The sequence below is a fragment of the Euprymna scolopes genome, chromosome 9, assembly GCF_053919585.1.
Source record: "Euprymna scolopes isolate OS-2025 chromosome 9, ASM5391958v1, whole genome shotgun sequence".
Classification (NCBI taxonomy): Eukaryota; Metazoa; Mollusca; class Cephalopoda; order Sepiida; family Sepiolidae; genus Euprymna; species Euprymna scolopes.
Window position 1 is genome coordinate 18,329,744 of NC_136490.1, and position 26,734 is coordinate 18,356,477.

General features: G+C 30.9%; 1 protein-coding gene across 7 annotated transcripts in view; it reads right to left on the reverse strand.

Moving 5' to 3' along the window:
• LOC145284444 (RAB11-binding protein RELCH homolog) overlaps window positions 1-26,734 on the reverse strand; it is a 2,006,047-nt gene that overhangs the window by 1,862,420 nt on the left and 116,893 nt on the right. For 3 of the 7 annotated variants that reach the window (XM_080133259.1, XM_080133258.1, XM_080133264.1), the window contains 6 exons: window positions 25,203-25,293; window positions 22,721-22,792; window positions 20,246-20,386; window positions 14,830-14,994; window positions 9,985-10,026; window positions 906-1,089 (listed from right to left, as the gene is read on the reverse strand). In XM_080133259.1, coding sequence (XP_079989385.1) covers window positions 906-1,089; window positions 9,985-10,026; window positions 14,830-14,994; window positions 20,246-20,386; window positions 22,721-22,792; window positions 25,203-25,293 — 695 coding nt within the window. The remainder of the gene's footprint in view (window positions 1-905; window positions 1,090-9,984; window positions 10,027-14,829; window positions 14,995-20,245; window positions 20,387-22,720; window positions 22,793-25,202; window positions 25,294-26,734) is intronic. The other 4 variants (XM_080133263.1, XM_080133261.1, XM_080133260.1 and 1 more) reach the window with 2 other exon arrangements.

Sequence of the window (26,734 nt, forward strand, 5' to 3'; positions counted from 1 at the left end):
AGTACAGAGTATACAGTAGACACTAGGTTTTTACATCAGAGTTACCTTCTCCTAAATGCATGGGGGATGCATCTCTCTTAGTGAATTTATGCGCCCCCAGATACCAACCTGGAAATTTCTACGACTCAGCATGGTACATACAGTGCCTAGCCTTCCCAAATGGTCACCTATCATTACTACTAAACCAGAGTGTTCCAGCATTATTTCATGATACGACAAAACTTTGTTGAATTCTCGCCATTCTGCAAGATTTCCATATCCATGCTGATGCAGATAAAACCTTGTCTTGTATTTTGTTTATGTATTTTTCCTTGTCTGATAAAAAAAAAAGATTATTAAAAAATGCAAAGGTTTAGTTCACAATAAACTGACTTCAATAAGAAATATAATGGTTTTCAGACATTTTTGACATGTTGTTCTCATAGATCTTCATATCTTTCCAACTTGCACTGGTGTGCCTAGTCAAGATTTTTCTTAAATGGAGACATTAATTCAATGATGAAAACAGTTTTTCGAATTAACGTACCTAATGATAATAGCCAGACACTGATCCATTAACGTTATTCAAGTTGGGAATATGAGGCAGTGTTCTAAATTGAATGCAACATGCCACTCAATGTAGCCATCAAACAACCTCTGTCTATTTTTACATCAAGACTTTTAACTATTTCCTTCTTTAATGAAATGAATCCCTTTACTGGTAACATTGTGACAGTGTCACAACATTTCTTCGAAACCACTGCAAGAATCTCCAATATTTCACTGTCTCCATGCGTAACTTCTCGGGGAATGCTTGCATATTATATTCATATTGCATACATCTATATACAACAAATTTAGAAGCTTCTAAATTTGTTATGTGATGAAAAAAAAAATGCCCCAAATTCAAAACAGATCAAACTTACCATCTATTTCTGGGATATCTGCACCATTGTTATTTTGCACTTTATCACGATAAGGTCCGCTTGTCACAACAGAGACGAAGAGGAATGGAACCAATTCTTGCAGGGCAGACACCATCATCGCAAATCTTCCTTCATGGATTGGCAATGTAATGCTACTGTTTGACTTCTGAACAGCAAGCGCACCCTAAAATAAATGTCCGAATAAAGAGCCATTAAAATTAGGAATAACATAATACTAATAAAACATTAAGTACAAAACAGTAGAATAAAACGCAAGAGCATCATGACTGATGAAGCTTTATTCTGCTTACAATAATAGATAACTGTAACTAGTTATCTATAAAGAGTTCTAAATCAAGAGAGGGAACTAATGATTATAACACAAAGACGATGTGGATATTCATATTCAAAATCAGATTTATATTAGTAAAATGTCTCCTAAGATGATCTACCTTCAAAAATGATGTAAATTAGAAATATAATCAGAATTAATTTGAAATTAAAACATTCATAATGTATATGAAAATAAAAATACAAACGGTGGTTGACGTTATGAGAATGAAAAGGAAAACCTAAATAGTCAGATTGTGGTCTGTAATCTGTTTGCTCAGCATTTTTTTAACTCCATCCTGATGATGTCCTCTTAGAATGTAAGGGGTTATTATATGAAATTATATCCAAAAGGGGATTGTGGGAAAGTGAGTAGTAAGATGTTCATTTCAACTGCATGTAAGTACAATCAGGGAAGCAGGAAACTGGGAGAGAATCCCAAAGTTAAACAGTCTGAAGGAAGAAACTATTAGAATAGAAGGCACTCTAGCATCTTCAATAGTGAAGGAGTAGAATTTTGCTGCTTGTCGGAGTATGTACACCGAGGGGATACAAGTGCTCCGAGTTCATCAGAGCAAATTCCATTAAAATACTTGTTAAACAGGCATCGGGATGCAACATTACAGTGATGGGACAGAGGTTGGGGCTTGGCCAATAGCGAGGGACCTATTAGATTTGAGACTCTTTTGTTGGATCCTGTCTAAGAGTGAGAAACAAGTGGTAGATGCACCAGACCAGATGTGGCAATAATCCTCCATGTACGAGTGAATTATGGCTTCATAAAAATATAGGATACTCTTTGGTATTAGTAATTTTCATGAAGAGTAGCCAGAGCCCACCTTCTTTGCAACAGCCTTGACAGTGTCCTCAATGTATTTTTTCTAATTCATGTTGCCTGTGAATGTTCAGCTGAGGAGTTTGAAAGATGAGCCCCCAGGTATGATGTTATTTGTCAAGACAATCGGGGGGGGGGGGTTATTCAGCAAATCAAGAACATGTCGTTGATTAGCAGCTTGAGACCACAATTCAGACAATTTGCTTTTCAATTCGATAAATAAAATAAAACCTAATAAAATTATCAATTTATTTGGCAAACATTCTTTCACATTACAGCTGCATTCACAGAAAGACTAGATAATGAAAAACGACAATTCCCTGGCCTTTGAATTAAGATCAAATTGTAGTATCTTACTGTCTATTCTTTGTTGTCCCACTCCGATTTTATTCCAATTGATATATATATATATATACATTATTAATATTATTTCATATATTCACATATATTATAAAAAGACACATTATGTATCAAGTTTCAGTAATTACTTCAACAACAAGTAGAGCTCTATAGTATGTTATGAAAATATATTTATAACAGTTAATCTGCATTTCATCCATGTAAGACATTATTAGGCTAATTATATATATCATTTTTTTTTTCAAACCCAATATGGCGATATACAACGATTTCTATGCATGTGTTTTGAATTATTATTATATCTTGCAGGAGGGGGGATATAAACACTACAATAAAAAGTGTTTCTTTTTTTAACTGATGTTTTTTGCAAACTCACCATTTCCTTTTACGTTTTTTTCTTCAAATACTTTTTTCATTTTATATTAAAAAAAAAAAAAACAATTTTCCAGCAGTTTTTTGAAGAACATACATTTGTCTCTGAGGAGTTATTTAGTGGTCTTCCGCTATTCAACAAAACATGTCTAAGACATACTTCATAAAAAAAACAAATGAATAAAAACTTATAAAGGTTAATTAAATACATTCTTTGGTTTTGGAATAACTAATGATTATATATATATATATATATATATATATATATTTATAAAATTTCAAAAATCGGTGATAATAAAACAGCTCTTAGAGTAATTGTGTCATTGTGGTGACTGCTAATGAGTTTAGCTAAGACTAAGATAGACAAAGTTTGACCACTGATCCCACTCTATATTTTCGATGGCCTTGTGCCTAACTTGATGAAATGTATTTTATAATTTTTTAAATAACTAAGTATAGTATCTGCCTTATGCCTATTTTGTCTATGAAGAGAGGTTTACTACATAGGAACTAGGTAACAAAAAATATTAAATTTTAATCTAAAATATAAAGGGCAGTTGTTTGTGTGAATGTTTGTATGTCCAAGTAAAAAAAAAAACTTCAAAACAAACACTCACAAAGTTGATATTTTCTTGATCAGCATTGCCCTAGATGAATAATATCTAAGATTTAGAAAAAAATATTCATTCTTTGACTCTAAACTGGTGCAGCATTCGTTAGAAAGTGAGTGGGGGAAGATTTTCCAATCACATTATGTACTAACTAAACGGAAATAACTGATTTTTTTTTATAGAATAGTTAATTCCCTTATACCAACTCATTCCTCAAGTAATCTATAAAAACAAGTTCTTTGTATATTTCCAGATTGAGGAATGGGCTGGGCAGAAAAAAATAGGGGATGAGGAGGAGAAAACTTCTGGAAGATGAAAGAAAGATGGATAAAGAGATAAGAGTTTTAATAGAAATATGTTACAATTTGGCTGTAGGTAGCCCTGCTAATGATAATTAACTTTAAGCCAAGTCAATGATATTCGTTTTCAATAAAAACAAAGTAAGAATTTCAAGATACTCAATGTAGAGTGAGGTAGGATTATCCAACCATGTACTATGTATTATGTACTAACTAAAAGGAAATAACTTTTGTAAAATTAAGGAATTAATTCCCTAATGCCAACTCATTCCTTGAAGAATCTATAAAACCGAGTTGAAAGAATATTATGATACTCAGTATGATATAATAAAAAAAAAAGCATTTAATGAAATAAAATACTGAAAAAAAAAGAAAAAAAAAGAAATTTATTATTTATTTGCAAACTAAGTTTTGCCTCTGATCAAATGAGCGATAATTAAAAAAAAAAAAATAATCATCAAACAAAAATGTGGTTATCAAAATAAATGTGTGTTGAAAGCGGACAAGGTGTTTAAAATAACTTTGGAAAAAAATTGAAACAAGCAAAATCTGGATTTTCACATTGTCCTGTCAAGTAAATTGCGTTTTTACCTATCTGTTTCTTTTAGATTTCTGTAAATCCTAAATTGCTATATACCAACATTTAGAAAGAACGAAGAATGAAGGATTTTATTTTAAAATTAACCAAATGCTCTCCGTGTACAAAAACCATTTTATAAGCCTTATAAACCATTTTCATTTTAATTTTTACAGCAACGTTGGGTGAATATTTATCATCATCATCATCAGCAGCAGTAATATCAGTGATGAGATGATTACAATATTTTTCCTTGATTCCGATACAATTACTGATTCTTTTTAAATCTCTAAATATTAAACTATAAAATTATTTTTCTTTATTTTTGGATTACCTTAAAACCCCATATAATTTGTCCACACATTTTCGCAAATGTACGGAGTGATCTATAGATTTTAATTCTAATGATAGTTTAAAATCGATAAATATTTATCAATAATAGAAAATTTTGTTTTAAACAAAAAAAACAAAAGAATCTTAAACATTAAAAAATAAAGATAATTTTTCAAATTAGGAGTCAAGTTATTCCGATTAATCATTCCAACACTTTTACACACACACACATTATTATTGGCCCCCCAACAAAAGGAGGGTGGACCTGTAAATTCACCCTTGTCCGTTCGTCTGTCCACACTTTCCTCAATAACTACGCCTTGCAATTTAAAAAAATTTTGCACAAACATTAAACATGATATGAGTAAAAATCTAACAAAACGGATTTTCCAAAAAAACTCTGGTTGCCACCCCTAGGTGTGATTTTCGAGTTAAAATAACTAAACTTGACATTTTTTGCTTATTAAAAAAAAAAATTGATGCTTTGGATTTTTATAAAACTTTCTGAAAAGTTGTAACTAACTGATTTCTATATAATTTTGTATGTCTATACTTCGCAATAACTATTGGGTGTGCCCCTGGGGGCCTTTAACAAAAACACTCCATTTTTGGGACTATTTTACAATATTTGTCCAAAATTTTTTGTGTATGTCCATTTAGCAGTTTTGCATGGTGCTGAACTCAAATTTAAATATATTAAGGCCTAGGAGATTTTGGGGGCTAAATGGGGGGGGGGCAAATGATGGACTTAATCATTTCTTTTTTTGCATGGTGCAGAACTCAAATTTACACATTCTAAGGCCTAAAACTGCACCGTTTGTTCATTTTCACCAGGATTTGACATCCCCTGGAGACTTTTGAGACCAAATAGCCGGGTGGAGTGGGGGGGGGGATGCTGATCGTAGTCATTTTTTTTATGCCTCGTTCACTGTGCACTCATGGGGGACCATGCATGCTTCACTTGTTATTTCTTAATTTTGACATTGGTTGATAATTATGTTTTTACAAGGATTGCAAATGAAGTAATATTGGGCATGAGCATATTAAAATAATGTTAGAAACCAAATTTTCCCAATGAAGCTCACCCTATGGCACACGGTCATTTAACAATTTTATTAAAAGTCCGGAGAACTAACAAATCTCATATCTTGTTTAAAAGTTCCTGTTGCACTGACATGTGTTTAAAAGTCCTATCATATCGCCACATGGTTAAAAATCTCTTGCATTGAAACGTGCTTCCAAATCACTGTTGCTAATTTTTTTTTCTCTTGGTTTTTCTTTCCTTCCTCTTCCTCCACTGTGACATCACCTAAAGCCATAGCTTGATCATTTGCATATATGACTGCTCTTGCTACATATGTGTCAGTGGCTTCATTACAACTGAATAATAAGGACTGTGAAGCAACCTAATCCTAACTTACCACTCCATGGTCTATCTACCTTTTCATAACTCTTTACTCCAGTCCAATACCCAAACCTCTGCAACCATATGTACCAACTGTACTGTCAACCGTTTCATCTCAATAGACAATAATCTGCATACATAACCATTTCTCTACAGCTCGCTTGTTTTTGACATGCCATTATACAGTTTTCCACTTTTATTGGCAATAAATTTTGATTGAATTTGAAACTGTGGACTTATACAGTTTCTAAGTTCCTGAAGAAATGACAAAAATTGATCCGCTAAGATTTTAACTTGTTATAATTGATTCTATACTTGCCAATGGTGTCAATTAGACAAAATCATATAACCCAATTGTGTTACAATACTTTGTCTTTGCAAAAAAAAAAAAAAAAATAGATCAAGTAAGATTTGAACTTGATTTGAGCTTATTACATTTAGTCTGTAGTGGCATCCATTAGACTACCCATCATATAACCCAATTATGTTACAATACTTTCTCTTTGCTCAAATAATATACTCATGACATAATGTTATCAATAGACAGTAGAAAGTAAACCCTGGATTTACTTCCAACACCCTCCAAAGTCTCACTTCCTTATTTTATCCTAACATTCCATGAGTGAGATTTCTGATCAAGAGGGAAGAATTGTATTTTGGGTCAAAATCTATCCATATACCATTATCATTGGCTAATTTTTTTTACCTTGAAATTTTTTTTTTTTTTTTTTAGCTCGTTATATTAAGTGGTTTCTTGCTTTGTCTGAAGTGATTACCACAAAAATTTTTAAAGACCAAAACGGTTGACAATGCTCCCTAATTATTCATTGCAGCAAGCAGTAACTGCTGCTTCAAGTGCCTTGAATTTCATTTAATGAGGTCTTGGGAAGTGGCTAACAATGTGGACTGATGACTTGGACGTACCAAATACAAATTTATAGCATGACTTTCTTTAAGGATGTTGGCAACCTTCACATGGCCCTTCCTGTAAGTACCTGATTCTAGAAACACTCAAGGAAACCAATGCCAAAATATAATCAAGTGTGTTAAAAAAAAAAAAAAAACCCAAAAAAATCGAATTATGCTGAATCATAATAACTTACTTTTTTTTTTTAAGCTAATTTTTACCTCATGAATAATTTTTAAAAATGAAACCTTGTTATTCTTATTTTCTTTTTATGTAATTAACACTTTCATATATTAATAAAATCTTATAAAAGAATCACTGGGACAGAGAGCATTCAGCTAAAAATAAAAAAAGACAAGAAATTTGTTGGGGTTTTGTCTTATTTTTTATAACCCAAGAAAACAGGACAATGTTGGGGAGAAAAAAAAAGGAACTGAAGCAATTATTTTAAATTGTTTTCAAAAGCAAAGCTCCAGCAAAGGAAAAAAGCATGATTTTCCCTCATTATGACTGAAATTTGACTCCAACTAAGATATTCATCATATCCAAAATTAAATTTTAAAAAATTGATCACACTGGTTAAAAACTCATTTTCTTAAAGCTTTAAAAATCTCCTTCACTACTTTGTAAGCAAAATTCTGAGCAGTTAAATTAAGTTTTGATTTTACTTAACATGCTGGACAGTCTTCATATATTTTTTAAATTGGATTTTTCATTGATTATCTCCCGTTATAATAGTGTTTATTCACAAAATTGCAAATTTGTTTTAAGATTGAAAAAGTGTTTTATTTAATTTATCTTTATTCAAACAGGACAAATAGTCGAGTTTGTATTGATAAACTTAAAAAAATTACCTCCCTTTAAAGGAACTCTTAAAAAAACAGATCACACGCAAAGCAGCCATCTGAGTTAAGACAGCAATATAAAATACTAATGTTTAATAAAGTTGTTATTCTGTAGAAATTCTTGTTATTAATGCATTACAATGCTTCCTGCAGGTAAATTTTTGTTTTTACATTGGGCAATTTTTGGAATGGACTAATAGTCACAAAACTTAAAATCTTAATGCTAAAAGCAAATAATTTTTTTTTTTTTTTTTGCATTATACAAGTGCCGTTTGTTTACAATACACTTTTTTTTTTTTTTTACATTTGTGTGTTGTTTTTATTAATTTGAATATCAAAAACAGTGTTGCTTAATATTTTTTAGTTATATTTAACATTTTTTATCTTGTGATATAACAATAGAAAAGGCCATTTTTTTTTTGTTTTTTTAATCTTTCAGATTAATTTGACCATTAAAATCTTTCTTTGTAGTTGGGGAAAGTCCTTAATTCTAAATCAGGAGTCACAAGCGTTAACAGTCAAACTAACACAGAAACACAACTCTTATTATAAACACACATACATCTACTGTTTTATTTATATAGATATTATCATTATAGAAAAATGGAAAAAATAAAATTGTTTCTATATTCAACATTGTTCAATTACTTTCTCAACGTGGCCGGTGTGGAAACATAGAAGTTGAAATATATCGTGCATCTATTACATGGAAAGAAAATGTTGTTGGGATGGGGGGTCATTTTAAAAAGAAGAAAGAAAGCATTTATGGCATAGTGGATAAAGTACTTGGTAAAATTCAGTTGTAAGTTACACTTTTCTGGATATTGAAGATTTAATCCTCAGTGTGGGCAACACTCAAAATACAATTGCGAATTACTTGCAACTTCTACCTAGTCATAGCTGACAAAATGAGAGCATGCTACCCCAAGGAATTAAATAAAGGATTCCTTAAAAAAAATTTTGTGTACATTCTTGAGTTTGACAGAAAGATTCCAGAGTTCAACAAGATACACCAAGAGAAGGTCAAACGTTGCATCAACCAAAATGTTGTGAAAATAGCACTCAAGAACAGTAGTCTGAAGTAACAGCCTCCATATAGTAATAACTGAATGTCATGCACCGACAGTGACAGTAGTAAAGGCAAGTAGCCGCCCTAAAGTAACACTAATCACTAGTAACCACCAGCACCAACAATGACAACCAGTGGATTTCACTAGCTGTCACTACCAGACAATGCACATGAAATAAATGATTTTATCTTGAAAATATAATTAGCGTCTTGGTGTTTTCCTTTCAGAAGGAAGAATTTTGGCAACATGGCAACATAAAAAGAACTACATGTCAAAGAGTTGTGACTCACAACAAGGTATGTGTCCTTTGCTTGTATCCCCATAGAAAATGTTAATCATCCTATTAAAGAACTGTCTCTCACATGTTTAATTGTCTGGTTGTGAACTGTTAGATTTTATATGTGTGAACACTGGCATGTATACATACATACACATCCCCTAAACGATATACGTCATGATGAACAGATATGCAAATAATACAAATCATCAATCTTCACCTCAAAAATTCAAAAGTAAAATAACAGACATTAAAATTCAAAAGTGCATAATGCATCTTTCAAGTGAAATAAACATTTTTTTTTTTTTTTATATAAATGTAAATTAAATTTTATAGAGCAGTTTTATCAGAAAAATAATCAGCCTGGATCTAAGTTTTCATTTTGATGATTAAAACAGATAAATCTCAGAATCTATTATGTTTTTTTAATTGTACCATAATTTATGAGTGTTGATTCAAAAGGACTTATTTAGAATGAATTTAACAAGTATGGCTTGTTTAAAGTTAAAGGAATGGTTATGTTGTAATATATGAGAGAATAGCGCATTTAGGGAATCATTATCTTTTGTTTCTTTTCATGTTCATCTAAAGTTTGCACAGAGTTTCACTGATATATATTTTTACAATATAAATGGATTCTACCATAGTTCAATCATGGAAAACATTCTATCATAAAATGAGCAACAAAATAGTAAATAATTGAGGAAAAAAGCCAAAAAATAAAACCCACCACCAAACAAAAAACCACAAGATGGCGTGTTTTAACAAATGATGTAAATAAAAATTAAGGATCCAATTTTCAAAAGGAGAAACTTTTCCAAGTTTAACAAAAAAAAAAAATCAAACAAAAATTAAGACCTGTGTATTCCCGGATGCAGATGAATTCAGCACATTTTTAGCCTGCAAAGATTTAAGCTGAGAAATTAAACTAAAAAAAAAATTTAAATAATAATTGTGTTGAGTTAATAACATCAAAAGATTCAAGTTCCACAGTGAAAAGAGACAAATATGGGAGACAGAATATTAAATAAGATAAATGAAGTTGTAGAATATTAAATAAGGTAAGTGAATGCTTGCGTTATGTTGATTAATTCAAAATTCAGAATTGCAAGATAAATGAAGTTGTAGAGGAAGATATTTAAATTAGTTTATTTGGTAGAGTGTTGATTGTTAAAAAAGGAGAGATAATAATCATATGTAATTAGCAGACACGCACACACAGAGTGTGTGTGTGTGTGTGTGTGTGTAAGTTAAGGAAAACTTTGTGTACCATGTCAAAATAATTGGATAATGTAGTTCTGCAATATCTAATCTGTCATCTAGACAGTGCTCGATCTGACTATGGTCTATTCCATCAATACAACATTCAATGACATCAAAGAAGTGTGTCAAGAATATTTTAAAGTTTGCAGATCATTGGACAATGATGGTTTTCATCTTGAATAATAGTTTTTGTTGTTTCCGAATAAATTCTTATGTAAGCAATCATTATTTTAACACTGCACACAATTTTTTCCCCTCAACGGTATATATTATGCACTCAAGATATTGATGCTGTTATTATAGTTCATTCAAACAAATATTTTTTGCTTTTATTTCAACAAGCTGTACTTGTGGAAATTCGTTTTAGGTAATTGAAATTTGTTTTATTAGGCACATAATGAAATTGTTAAAATTTGTTTAATTTATTTAAGGATTTTAATAAAAGAGCCTATTGTGCGTGTACAACTATAAAGATAATATTTATCTTAAAATTGAAACTTATCGAGATAATCAAAACTCAATATACTAGATAGAGCAATTATAGAAATAAAAAAATTGATGATGAAAAATAAAATTGAATAAATTACAATATTTATTGATCTTTGAAAAGTTCAAAGAAGAAATTATAATAATGAAAAATCAACTATTTTATCATAATTTCTTGCTTGAATTTTTGATGAATCAATAAATATTGTAATGCATTCAATTTTATTTTTCAGCAATTTTGCAGATATATATACTCTTTGACTTGAGTACTGAATCATTTTATGTTCAAGTAAATATTTAATGATGTATAATACACGCATGTTGAGAAGGTAAACAGTATGTACATCTCTTTATGACAACATGTACATATAACAAATTTGATCAAACAAAATCCACAAGTTTGACCTCAATATTATACTAAGATCAATTTGCTTTGAAAATATATGTTCTATGTTTTGCAGATGTTTCCAACATCAATGTTTAAATAATGTCAGATACAGGTTCATGCTAAACTTGTTCTTTCTAACTGCCAGCAGAATTGAGCTGCCAAATCTACACTTTGTAAAAAATACAAAACATTACAATAGTCAAAACATGATAAATGGTCAAAATATTTATTTGAATGAACTGATCAGAAATAGATTTAAGACAAGGAAAAACCATCAGAAGATGCGTATTTGTTTAAAATAAAATTGTATAAAAAGTTGTTAATTCTTTTTTTATATATATATATAAATGACAAAGTAGAGATACACTTTGGAAAAGCTTTTCATTGGACATGACAAAAAAATTTAATGTATCGCAACATCTAGCCAAAACACACATTATTGATTTAATTAAGTTTTTTGTTTTATTAGGTATTTTTTATGGAAAATCACTCCAATCAAGGCATTAAGCCACTTAATGTAAGAAGCTTAAAAATATAATTTCACGGTCAAAATCTAATTAACAATAAATGTTAGATGGATCCAATCTGACTCAGAAGACAGCAATTCTTCCACCTTTGTCAGAAACATTGCTATTGGAATGTAAGGTCTGAAGGACAAAATAAAGGAAGCAAAAATTACAAGAAATTACTGAAATTTAACCCAAACTCTTGAACCAATTATTTTCTATTTCTTTTATCAATCTGGGCAAGATTTTCTCTATTGATTTGGTTACAGTTTTGTTTTATTTTTTGTTTTTTTACATAGGAGCCACCACTTATCAAGGTTCAGAGGCCACTCGAGGATAAGGGTTAAAGAGCATATAGTAGTCAATGAGACATTATCATAGTAATCGTTTTTACTATAAATTTGGTAAATTGGATTATTAAGGGGAACAGCTCATCAAGAACTTGTTTCCATTGGACTTGACGACCATATTGTAGTCAGCTGGAAAGCAGACAACGGAAAACAGTTCCACAGGTGTGTAGTCCTGAGAAAGAAGCTTTGTTCATGGAATCTACATTTAGGTTTAGGCACAGATATAAAGAATGGGGGAAATTATTAACAGTGGTTTCAGCTAGACAAGTGTTTCTCATGAAAATTTGGCGAGTGGAGGACCATAGATTGGAGCTCAGACGAGCACTTGCCATGAAAATAACGATAAAGCAGAGACAGGCTCACAACGTCTCTTCTCTGAGAAAGAGGTTGCAGGAAAGAGAAAAGGGCATCCCTTACAAAGCTATGAAGTCTATTTTGAACTCTGTCAAGGCAGGATAAGTTCTTTCTAGCAGCTCCTCTTAAAACATTAATGTTGAACCTGTCCAACCATTTGCTTTTCTTTCTATTTTATTTTATCAACATTAACTCAATGGATCATCATCGTCTGGTAATTCCGAAAAATTGCTTAATTAACAAGAAAAATATGCATCGACTGATTTTAGTTATTTATACTTTTTTTTTATTTTTAAAGATTATTTTAATATAAAAACACATTCTTCATACGTTTCCAGACTGACAGTTACTTACCTGTGAATAAGTTTTTTAAAGAAATAAGTTTTATGAAAAAAAATAAATAACAATTGTGTTAGTGCAACTTAATAACTGCGCAAAATCTATTAAAAAAAAAAAAAAAAAAAAAATCTTCTTTTACAATTTTATTTATTTTTTATTATATATAAAGTTAAGTGTTTGTGAATGTTGATGTTTGGATTGGGGTGAACTCAGAAGCTAATTAATCAATCATTATGAATTTTGGAATAGCTGCTAGGCATAACAGTGAATAATGTGGGCTATATTTAGCTTTAGCTTTATGCAGCCATGTGGTCTGGATTTGAAAATACATGTACCTCAAATTTTGTTAAAATTTTAAGCATAATTATTAGATATTAATTAATAAATATATTAATTACTAAATAGTACCAAAATTTCAATACATTCATCCTGTTCTGAGACAGCAAAGCAATTTGTAATCAACTGAAAAAAGTGGATAGTGTAGGACTTCTGGGGAGACTTAGTCACTCAGATTCCAGGGAGCATGATTTGTTTTTGTCAGTGAACAATCAATAATGTGAAAACTACCAGTTAGTAAATAAATAATAACAATGACATTGATAATAATATCGATAAACAAATCCAATAGAACTGAAACTACCAAAATATTTTTTTTTTAATCATTTGAGATGAGGCTTCATTATTTCTGTATTCATTCTTTTTTGCAAACGGTTATCCTCATCTTCATAGTTGTTGTTGTTTCATCACGTTTCTATCAATCTGGCGTTCTTCAGGTAATTAACCACGCTGGGATAGGACTACTGCAACACCTCCCAGCAAATATTGCTATCTCCCACTAATCAGGATATACATGCAACTGGGGATCGCTTGTGAATTTGATATTCCCTACACACTTCCACCTTTAGGGGAAGCTGGTTCAACCTGGCTAGGATTAATGCCACTGGCTATATACAGGGTAAGGCAAAAGTAAGTGGACAGGTTAGGATTAGGGTTATAGTTATTATTATACAGAATTGCGTTAATATAACTGATACGCAAACCTATTTAAAATGATGTCCATCTACTTTTGGCTCACTCTGTATATGACATATTTTTTCTATCTCAGTCTATCTGAGAGAGAACAGTTTTTGGGTTGCTTGTTGTTCCTGGAAAACTAAGTTAGATGGAATCCATTACACAGTAAAATATTTATTGAAAGACATCATTACACCTTCATAGAGCAACTTTTAAAGGAGAAAATGCCGAAAGCTACATGTGACGAGAATGGTTAAAGGAAACGAGTCAGTAGAATCAGAAAAGTATTCTTTGACTGATCGATTCAAATATATTTTTCTTACAATGGAGGAAAGGTTATTCTGATACTAAAAGAAAATATGTTGGAAAAGTGTGGTGTTTTAGTGACATGCTAAACCTGTTCCTATCAACTGACCACAAGACTGGAGTGACAAATCTACACTCATTTCAATTATTCAAGTGCAAATTTTAGCTCTAATATGTGCAGAAAGATTAGAAATTAAGGAGAAATAACTTATTTTAAATAATTGAATTATTTTCCATTTTTGATTAAATAAAGGGTTCTGAAATTCAATAGACTCCAGAGTTCAAGAGAAAGATTCCATAGTTTAACAAGATAACTTGAAGATTGATGGTTACATCAGCCAAAATGATATGCAAATAACACTCAAGATGAGAACAGCAATCCAAATAATAAAATAATCAATTCTCATCTCAAAAATGTAGAAACTGATTGACTGATTACAATAACAAGTATTACAACGAATGACGTGCATATCTGAAGAGGTGCAAAGGAAACTCAAATATATGAATAAAGTAAAACTAAAAAGTTGGATTTTGTGGGGGAGTTAGTTAAAATTAAAAGAAAAGCAAGAAGCTAAAAAATGAAAATATCAGTCTGGAACATTCTAATGAAATGAATATGCTTTTTAACCGGAGCTGAGTGTGGAACTTGAACCTTGATCGCTAAGCTTGAAGCAGAACACATAAAACAAGGAAGTGCCTTAACTAGGTCCTCAAGGTCTCCTAAGATGGAATGCAGAAGATTGTGCTCCAGTTTGTGTAGCTCTACTGCCCACAGGGCAAACGAGGGCAGGAACACTTGACGGGCTGATGTGCACACCTTCTCTGCAGGGTCGTTCAATGAGGTCTTAAGCAACTCATAACCCTGGAAAAAAAAAAGAAAAAGAATTTCAGATATCGCTGTTATCAAAAAAATGTTTAAACAGTTAATATAAAAAGAGAATACTGTTAATTGCAAGTATATTTTTGATAATATTAATCGTTTAACCTTGTGTTAGTTCCATGGGGTGTTTTGCCAACCTAATTTTGCTTAAATGCCTAGGTAGCAACTTATTTCTTTTCCTTCCCCCTTCCCTCAGTACTCTCCTGGCTCAGTGAGAGTATAGCACCTGTGGTATGATGCAGTTGTATCTCAGTTTTCCTTGAAAGGTCATGGTTAGAAATAAATCTGAATAGAAAAAACTTGCAACTTACCAAAGAACTTAAATTTTAGACATTTTTAGAATCACAATCATGTGAAGAATTTTGATAAAAATTAGAAGAATGATTCTAGGCATAAGGTTCAGCTTCATTATATTGTGATTTTAATCTTTGTACAGGGGTCATAAAAGTGGCACAAAAGTGTTCTGTCATAGGAATTAATTTTACCCGTTCTCTGGTGGGTAGTCTATTCATTATAAAAGGTGGTGAGAGTTGGATGGCTGCCAGTTGAATTAACTTTAGAGAATTTTTGTTGCACATTTACCTTGTGTTCGGTTTCTTCTGTCTTTGCTCCCATTATTCACTACAAATCCCAATCAAATTGCTTTTTCTTATGATCCCTAACCCCTAACAGATATGTATTCATTTGACTTGTCTTTGAATTCCTTCAATAACACCTAATCTATAATATAAAGGGAAGTTGTTTGCATGTATGTTTGTATATGCGGCTAAATGTCAAAAGCTACAAAACAAATAACCTAGAAGTTAGTATTTTCTTGATCAGCATTGCCCCGGATGAATAATATCTAGGATTTAGAAAAACTTATCCATTCTTTAACCCTAAATTGGTATAGATTTCGCTAGGAGGTGAGAGGGGTATCGATTTTCAAAACAGACTATGTACTACTTAAAAGGGAAGTAACTAATGTTTTTTTATCAAAGAGTTAATTCCCTTATGTCAACTCCTTCCTAAAGGAATCTATAAAAACAAGTTGTTTGTGTGTATGTCCAGAGAGGAATTGATTGGAAAGAAAAAAAGAGGATTAAAGAGAGATTAGGAAAAATCAGGGAAAGAGGAAACAGAGAAAGATAAAGAGACAGATAGATAGAAGTTTTAATAGAAATGTTACACTTTTGCTCTAGGAAATGCCGGGTAGCCTTGTTAGTATATTATAAAAAAAAAAAAAAAGAAAATTAATTAAAACTAGTTCACATATTTGACATTCAATAGATAAGGGTGAAACTGTGGTGCTTGATGATCTTTTAAACCAATGCTTTTTAAATGAAAATTCTAGAATTGTAAGTCATGTTTAATTTCAGAAGAGTTTTCAGTAGGTAGTTGTTCTGTACAAGTCTCGGGCTTTATAATTTTGCAGGAAAAGAGCAAAAGATCTTTCTCATGTTGACATAAAAACAAAAAATGTGTGCTGAAATGCTAAAAGATTCAATATTTTTATATAGCAATTCTGATTTCTGATTGGTTGCTAGCAGAACATGGCTCTATTTGATTTGTCAGTTCCTATCGCCAGTATCTACAAGTAGAACACTCCAACTTTTGATGATTATACCCTTTTATTATGTCAAAAACATTGCAACATTTTATACTTGTGTGCCATGGGGAAATGAGTATAAATTACAAAAAAATGATCCAGTAGATAATGTGCCAAAGGGCGAATGAACTCTTTTTCTGGGTCAACGGCCAACTAGCACCGTGTATATTTGTGTGTGTGTGTATATGTGTATTGGGGTGGAGAGGGCTCCCGTAAGCCGTGGTGAAGGCAACCTTTCTAGGAGAAGCAAATCTCTGATTTAAAAAACCATAAAGCGGGAGACCAGTACCCGCATTAAGCTGGTCTGCAGTTTAATTTGTTGCTGGCTATCTTGCTCTTGCTTGTTGCTGGATCTCAACATTTTGAACCAAGAGAGAGACTTAGCTGTCGTACAAAGCTAAGACTCTGTAACATCATCTTTGTATAGATACTCCCTCAGGCATTTGGGCTCATGGATTTTAAATGTCTGAGGGAGTGGCACTCGTCTGACAAGACGTTGCAATCATCATATATATATATGTATGTGTGTGTGTGTGTGTGTATATATGTATATATGTTTTTTTTTTGTTTTTTTTTTAAACTTTTTAATTTTCTATTTTTAATTTATTTACTTTCATTTTTTTTTTTTTTTTATATATAATAGACGCTCCATTTCATAAACTTAGCCATTTATTTGTTCTTCTGACCCGTGTTTCTTAATTTAATTCTGGGACTTTCACGTGCATATCTAAGTTGACCTAATTATTAACGCTAACTTTTGCGCTTTTTGTCTGGGTCAGTTTGACCTTGCTTTTCAAATTTAAACTTTCACCGCTTTTCATTTTTTTTTGTTTTTTTTTTAAACCTTAATTTACTTGATTCCTCCAGCCTTGACAGACGTGTTTTAAATATTCTCTCTAGTGCTTTTTTTTTTAATGATTTGGAATTCATTCCATTTGCGATTTTTTCCAAGGAACTCTGCTTTTGGATCATTTTGGACCATTTGGAATTTACCCATTGGATTGGAAATTTTTAATTCGACCGTTTTGGATTTTACCATTCTTGGATTTTTTACCCTTCACCGGACTATCCATTCATGTGAAATCTTTTTATCATTTTTCTTTTACCTCCTATTCCCCTTACCTCACCCTTTTTTTTAACCAAGTAAGATCTGTGACTTACTTGTAGTTTCATTAAATACTTTTATATGCAAAATCCGATCCCGCATTTTGCTAATTCCTGCCCTCGGATGAGAAGGAGAGTATTTCTTCGAAACTCCGCGGATTAAGGACTATCCACTTATCTTGTGCTTCTTTTTTAAAATTAAATATGTTTTTAACTCTTTTTCAAGATGTTTTTTAACATGTTTTATTAATCATTTGTTCATTATATATATATATATATATATATATATAGGCACTGAACTGTTGATTAAAACTATGTGATCTTTTCTGATTAAAAAAAAAAAAATGGTGCTTCTTCATTATAATAGCAAAATTCAAAATACTAAATTTCAAGTAAAAGTAATCTATTTGTCATATCGCAGTAATGAACATATCCAAAAATTATGAAAAATATGGTAGATAATTAATTATTAAAAACAGTTTTCGAATACAATTACCAAAAATTGAGGGCATTCTGGCATATTTCTGGCGGCATATTTCATTCTTGCATTACTTCCGCTGTTTTAGGCCAATTTAGCAAAACTCAATTTGGCATTTCGACATATTTCTCGAGGCATTCCATTGCTGTATTACTTCCGCCGTTTTCTCGATGGTGATAGCTGATTTGGCATCCCCAACGAAACATCTTCCAACAGATATTCTTTACTGAAGGAATTCATTACATTCTTAAAAGAATTATTATTATTAAAAGTAGTAGTAGTATTTGTATTATTATAAGTAGTTTGGTATAAGAATGATTATAAGTATTAAATGTTTTTGCTTAAGAATGATACTTTTTTGCAAAAATGTTTTATTACTTTTAATATTATTATTAGTAGTAGTATTTGTATTACTAACATCTATTTTCTATTAACATTTTATATGAAAATAAGTGGAACAAAGTGAACAATTCTTATTTTCATTTAATATGTAATATTTATTTCTTGTAACTGTCAACTTTATGTGAAACAGTCTTAAAAGTAAACATTTTTTTTACAGAAAAATATCATTCTTCCGTCAAACTTCTTATAATAATAATAATAATACAAATACTACCAATAATAATAATAATAGTCCGTCTAAGAATGTGATAAATTTCTTCAGTTAAAATATTAGTTGAAAGATGTTTCGTCAGAGACACCAAATCAGCTATCACCATCTAGAAAACAGTGGAAGTAATTCAACAATGAAATGCCTCGAGAAATATGTCGAAATGCCAAATTGAGTTTTGCTAAATTGGCCTAAGATTTTCAATTTTCAGAAAATAATTACCTACTTTTGTTAGGAGTCGAACTCTCCAATTTCTTTTTTTTTTTTTAGCCAAAACTGAATTTTTCACTATTAATTTTCTACCCTATCATTTTTCCTAATTTTTGGATATGTTCATTACCGAGACATGACAATTAAATCGATCCCATTAGTTTTACTTGAAATTCAATATTTCAATTTTCGAATTTCGCTCTTATAATGAAGAAGCACCAAAAAGTATGTAAAATAATAAATGGAAAATCATTCAAATTTCTTCACTAACACCAGAATTCACACCAACAAATGTCAGCTTCAATGTTTTCTCCGAGCTGTCAAAACCCTACTCTTTGTTCTCTCGTCTTAAAGCAGCTATTCTCCCCATATGCAAATTAATGCTACGTAAAAAAAAAAAGTTTTTTTACATCTTTTTCTTTCTACAATGAACATATTCAAAAATTACAGAAAAATCATAAGTAGAAAATTAATTATTAATAAAAAAAAAAGTTTTTAAAGATAATTTGCAAAAATTCAGTTCTGTGGAAAATAAAAGAAACTGGAGAGTTCGCCTTAACAAGGGAGGTAATTATTTTCTGAAAATTTCTTATATGCAAAATAAATGTGTAGCTGCTTTTGTGAGTAGTTTCTATTGCAAATTGTCAATGAAATAGTTTCTGACCATATCATTGTTTACATCTCAGAACTGGAATGCATGAAGCTTATCCAAATAAAGGCTTCTATTTTTTTTTTTTCGCATGAGTCGTGTTTCTGGATGTGAGCATTTTCGTTTGGGTTGAAAAATTGGCTCTTAAAAATGTGGTTTACTGGTATACCCCCAAAACAAGTCGAGCATGCAAGGTCCCTCTTCACAAGTGAAAAATTTACTTTCACCATGACTAATGTTTGTGCAAAAGTAAAAAAAAACATCAAAAGTGTGATTATTGAGACAAAATGCGAATGAATGCATGATTTGGGAGCAATTTTACCCCTATTAATGGCCCATGGGGCGGAGGCCAGAGTTATCTCGGTAAATCTATTTTGGCAAAAATTTATTTTCACTATGACTAATGTTTGAGAAAATTTCTAAAAATTCCAAGGCCTGGTTATTGAGAAAAGTGCAAACAGATGAACAGGAGTGAATTATTAGGTTTAATCCTCCTTTATTGGGAGACCAAAAATTGTGAAATTTTTAAAAGATTGCAACATCAAACTTCTGGTAGATAAAAAAAAATATTTTTAAATAAGAATAATGACTCACTTGGGAATATTTATCATTATCGCAGATAAAACTGAAAAGGATGCCTAAGCTTTTGACCACAGCTTCCCGTACAGCATCTTCTTTATCCTCATTCAGCATCTGTTGCAACATGGACAACACAAGAGAACTGCGGATTTCATTCTGTTGAATCAAAGAAAATCACAAACTCAGAAATCATCCATTTTTAAATAAATTTTAAAAAATTCAACATTTATTTCTGATTAAATTATATAGGTAAAAGGTAAATATATAAAGGTATAAGTCGTATTTCTGCCTGTCTGCATGCGAATCCAACTAAAGTTCAGTAACTACTCAAGATACACTTACAAATATTTGTTTATTTAAATTTATTTATTAGTGATGTGACAATTCCAATAATTTACCTGATTCCAATACAATTACCGATTCTGTACTAAATTCCTTGATTCTAATTCTTTCTAAATCTCTAAATATTTAACTATAAAGTTGTTATTTATGGTAAAACCACACGTTAAATGTGCAGATATTTTCTCAAACGTAAAGATACATTTGTGAGGGATGATCTATCGATTTTAATTTTACTGGTTGTTTAAAATCAATAGATTTTCATTATTTTATATCGTTACTATTAGCGGAAATAGATTTTACTTTATACAAAATCAATTAAAAGAATCGTTTTTTGGCATCAGAAAATAGGCAAAAATTTTCCAATTCCTCCAAAAGTTTCGACTTTTCTGATTCTTGATTCTAATTAATCATTCCAACACTCATATATATAATAGTTGTATAGTTTTAGTCTCCTAGATGTAAATCCACTGAAACTTCTGTGTTTATCACAAACTGCTCGATGAATGAACAGAGTTTGTTAATAGTATGTTTATTTATACTAACATTATTGACTGCATATGTGCATACATGTTTTTGCAATGAATTTTGGTTTTGACTTGAAAGCCCAACTAAAGAATATTAAATTCTTCGTATACAGAATATATAAGTAATAAAAAGTCTACTATTTATAAGCACTGTTGATATGGAATGCAAAATTCAAAATTTAACGGTCTGAAGACCAAAACAAGTGCAGAATTTTTTCAATAAATAAACACATTTATTTATTAAAATTAAATTCGATATTTCGATTCATAACAGAATCTTTGTGAGGAAATATAGTTTTTCTTTTTCTTTTCTTTTATTTTCAGGTACTATGGTGGTAAAGCTTGGCACATTTTCCTTCTGATATTAGTGAAGTGTAAGATTCAAATGTCGAGCATATATTTGTTAAGCAATAAAAACAAAAACGTATATTTGCTTAGTAATAAAAAAGAAAAAAGAAAAACCTGTATTTCCTGTTGAAGATTCTGTTATGAATCAAAATGTCAAATTTAATTTTAATAAATAAATGTTAATTTTTGGAAAAAATTCTGCACTTTTTTGGTCTTTAAACTGTTAAATTTTGAATTTTGCATATATATATATATATATATATATATATATATATATATATAATCATTCAAACACGGTAGTTATTTAGAACTGCTTTAAAGTTTCACCGCTCACTCATTTTTCGACCAAATTTCAAACAAATATTACAGTGTATAGATCACTTTCTCAGCTATATTGTGAACTAAAAATGTTCAATTTTCGTTCAGTAAAACAAAGTTATGATGAATTTTCTGATGTTTAAAATCGTAAAAATATGTAAGGCCGTGAGCGACGCTTTCTATGACTGGTTTCCATAGCAACATCGTCACTTCAGCAACTACTGTTGCAAAAAGAGAAGTAAATCGTGAAGCAGACAGAATGAAAGCATGAAAAGGACATAATTGGGGATATTTTATTGAAAGCAGACGAGTGCCGTACATTGTTATTACATATGTGTTTATGGAGGCAAAAAAAAATAAGACTGAAATTAAACAAAGAACAAGTGAAGTTATTGGAAACCTGGAAAAATCACGGATTATACAGAAAAATGCAAGCATGAAAAGTAATATGGTTAAGCTTAAACATGGAAAAGTAAAGGACTGGTTGTTAAAACTTAAAAAGAAAAGAACAAGATATTCTAGTAAAAAATATAAATTTTTAACTTAAAATATTTATTTTTTAATTTAATTTATAACATTATATAATCAATTTATATACAAGAAAAAGATACTTATTTCCATCCGCATTTTTTATGTGTGTGTGTGTGTGCCTATGTATGTGTAAGAGAGATATCCTAAGAGGTTGAAAATAAAATATATAGGCAAAATTAAAATAAAGATATATATATATATATATATATATATATATATATATATAGAACAAAAAAAAAAAATCAACACAAAGAGATGTATGGAGATATCAATATTCCATCTAAAAAATGTCTTCAAACTTTTTCAAGATGAATCTGTGTCACAGAAAAATGCTAATATTAGATAAAAATTAAATTGCAATTTGCTTTTTATTGTGCTATTGTTTTTATTTTATTTTTTGGTTCTTAAGATAATTATTATAACTTACAGGTAGATAAGACGCTAGAGCACCACAGGCTTCTGCTACTAGAAGGCGCCGCTCTGAATATTTATGACTGATCTGAAAAAAAAAAAAAAAAAATCTTCAATAATATCATGCATAGGATATATGTGTATGTATTACATAGTAGAGACTCTATGCTAGTAAATAGCGATCAAGTTAGCTAGTGTGAATTTTAAAGAGGGTCACATTTAGTGCATGTCAGGATTATCCAGATCTTTAAAATAGAACAATTCTCAGGGTTGAACAGGAAGTCGGTGACAAGGCAGAAGAAAGAGGTCAAACACTGTACACAAAACAGTTAAATGATATGAGGAGAAAACCAGTTTAAAAGCATGCGAATGAGATGCATCAAATGAATAATCTCAGCTCAATGTTAACGATGTCTGTGCAGTGAAAATTGTGGGTTACCATTAAAGCATCCGTGTATGCATTATGTGTAGTCAAGCTGTCAGGGAAATAGAGGAAAGAATCAAGATGGTGACGCCCACAGCTTTTATAACTGGGCAGTCTCACAAAGTGACAAAAAGTCTCGCGGCTCGTGTGCAAAATCTCACTGCCGAGTTGCATAAAAGGGGGCTGCGAGGAGAACGTGGAGGAATGGTGACAAGAATCCTTGAAGATGGCTGTATGAGAATCCTTGGAGGCATTTGTTGCATGTATTTCTTTGCGTCTTCTTTTTTTTTTTTTTCATTATTACTTTTTTTTTCATTCCTTCCTTTTTTTTTGTCTGTCCGTCTACATATCACTAATAATAACTAGAAAAGATAACTTTAGTTTCTCCCTCCATTAAGTCCAGTCTCTCCAATAAAACCTTGAAGAAACCTCGGCAAAAGTCTCTTTGTGTCTTTCCTGCATGAGAAGTTTTATTCATCTTAGTTAAACAAACAACTGCCAACCACTAGACGAGACAATGATGACCACTCATGAAATGTGGCGACGATGAAGAGAAATAAAAGGCTGCATACAAAAACTATGCATGCACATATAAAAAAGACTTAGTTTGTTGATGACTCATCAGTACAAACATAGCATACTAAAAGATGTATCCAGCATTGCCCGGCATTGAACGTAACATTAAATTGCTTTAAAAAATAAAGTAAAAAAACTGAGACATGTGCATGTGAGTATTGTTTTTTTCTAAACAGTTCACTTAAAAGAAAGAAAAAAATATATATATACTCGAGCTGAGATCAAAACCAAAACCTAAAGACAGTGAGTCAAGTATGATAACCATTATGCCAGCTTGATAAAATATTTAAAAAGGGTTTTCCAATCTACTTATCCTTAACATAAATCTGTAATGTGAATCATTCACGAATACACATCCGTGAAACAGTTGACAAATAGATAGAAATCCATGCTATTCACATACCAGTTTTTCAATTTTGACTCCTTAGCACCCATTCTCACTTTTATATAGATGCATATCTTTTTAGTTATCTGCTAAACGCATTTTAAACCAAGAAAATTTATTATTAAACATTTCAGTGAAACACTAATCAATTTGTATGCTTGAATTAGTTAATGCCATGCAAGGATTTATTCATGAAAATCATGCTATTAAAGATACACCTAGTCCCACTACACCCCACCCAAAATATTTTTCTCCATTTCTCCTTTATATTAGCCCAGTTTAATCATACTAAACCAACAGTGACAATAGGAGTATAACATAGAATATTATTTGGTATAAATAAAGTTCAAGTTTTAGTCATGGATATAAAACAATCTTTGTTTTATCATTGTTTAATGATATGTAGGGGGATACTTTGGTGATCGTCTCATCAAGAAGAGCTGAACAGATTTTACCTCAACCTCTAATTTTTTTTATCCATGGGGTTATTTCAAAGATGATATCTATGAAAACAATCCTTAGGCTATTCTTGAACTGAAGAGTGCCATCACAATCAAAATCAGGGCAGTGCCAAAAGAGGAGTGTGTCAGTTCTTGACAGTTTTGCACATCATATCCAGATGTGTCTACTATGGGTGGCAATTGGGGGGGAGGAAACCCTACATTTCAGTTTTACTGTCAATCTAAACCATATATGTCCACTTAATGAATTTTATTCCCCTCACCCCCCAACCTTCTAAAATACACAAATATTTAAACCAGATTGCTAATGACTATAAAAATAAAAATACATAGACCCGAATATTATTAATTAAAGGTTTTAGTAGGGTGTAATCCGATTTCTGCTGCAGCTGTTCATTTGAACCTCAACTCAGTTATCTCATAAGATGTATAGCAATAGCATACTGAATTTTCAAGAGTCTACAACAATTTTTTAAATGCCTGTACAAAAAAAAAGGCATCTCATATGTCTACTTCTCAATGAATTTTATTTTTCCCTCAAAACCTTCAGAAAATGTATAAATATTTTAACCAGATTGCTAGTGACTATAAAAATAAAAATAATACACAAACCAGTTATTAATTAAATAAATCTGCAAATAAAACTACAAACCTGTTCCCAGCACTGAGGCAAAAGTTCACTTTCTAACCTTGTGGGACCAACATGTTTAGCAAAAGCAACGCATCCTCGTAATATCATTTGTCTGTAATAAAAAAAAAAATTAAAAAATGCATTTTTAATACTGATTTACATTGTGTATTTCAATATGAACTTATAACTCTTGTTTGACGCCATATTATTAGGTTGAAATCGTTTTCTGTTCTGATTGACCAGTAAAATAATGATTGAAATTAAAATGGAAAACAAGAACAAAATGACTGGAAACTAAAAATATTTTTATTTATTTATTTTTTTTATTAAATTTGGTTCTTGTCCAGAATTTCCCCAATATTAAAAAGCTAAAATTTTAAAAACATCTTTATGATTTATGTAGCCTTGATGAAACGAAAATATCATATACCAAAAATTATAGAAATTAACTGGTTTTATTTTTAAATAAGAAAATAAAATTTTATGAGTAACTGCAAAGCGGTCGTCTTGTCTGCCATTTGGAAAACACTATAAAATAATGAAAGGAGGAAATAACTCAATAATTCAAACTTGCAAGATTTATGCTATAATGCCTATAAATTCCTATCAAATACTTTCAAAAAAGGTTTTCTTCATAAAAATAAAACTACTTGATTTTACATGATTTTTGGAACATAACATTTTCTTTCCATCCCAAGTATGTACATCATGGAGGTTTTCCTTCATCTTCGTTTTTTTTAATACAGAGAGAATTCTGGACAAGAACGTAAAATTTTTTCACTATTCATTACCAGTTCAAAAATAATTTTTACTCTTCTAAAATATTTTTGAAGTCAGATTCAAGATGGAGATCTCTGGACAAAGGTCAAGAGGATGACCAAAACAAAGGTAATCAGATATGCTACAATAAAATCTGAAGACACAAACTTTATTCTGATCAAACCTTTGCTAGAAATAGTAGATGAATCAAGTTCTTTAATAAAGAAAGTCATGTAAACAAAGATGTTGGCTTTCTTGTCCAACCAGACTCAATCATGTCTGAATTCACACCGATCTCAAACCAATTAGGGGAAATGTTTCTGAATTTTTCAGACGAGGATTGATGGTTAATATTATTTGGATTATTCAGACTACTTCTCTTATCTTGAGTGTTATTATCATGTACTTTTGAAAGCTCAGATATCTGCACAAAATTTTGAATGGAACCCTTTATTTAATCAATGTAAGTAACATACTCGTTTAATCAGCCATGAACTGGAAGTCTTTGTATTTTGAATGTCACCCGCACTAAGGATTGAACTTTCAACCTCCAGAAGAGTGTAACTTACAACTGAATTTTACCTAGTACTTTATCCACTATGCCACAGGTTCTTGCAGAAAGTCAAAGGTTACATCTTCCAAAACGTCATGAAAATAACATACCAAATGAGAACAGCAGTTCAAATTATTCAAATAGTATGAGATGAGGGCAAACATGTAAAGCACACAAACAACGACACCATTGTGAAAATTAGATTCGTGATAGCGACCTCTGGGAAACATTTGAGATGATG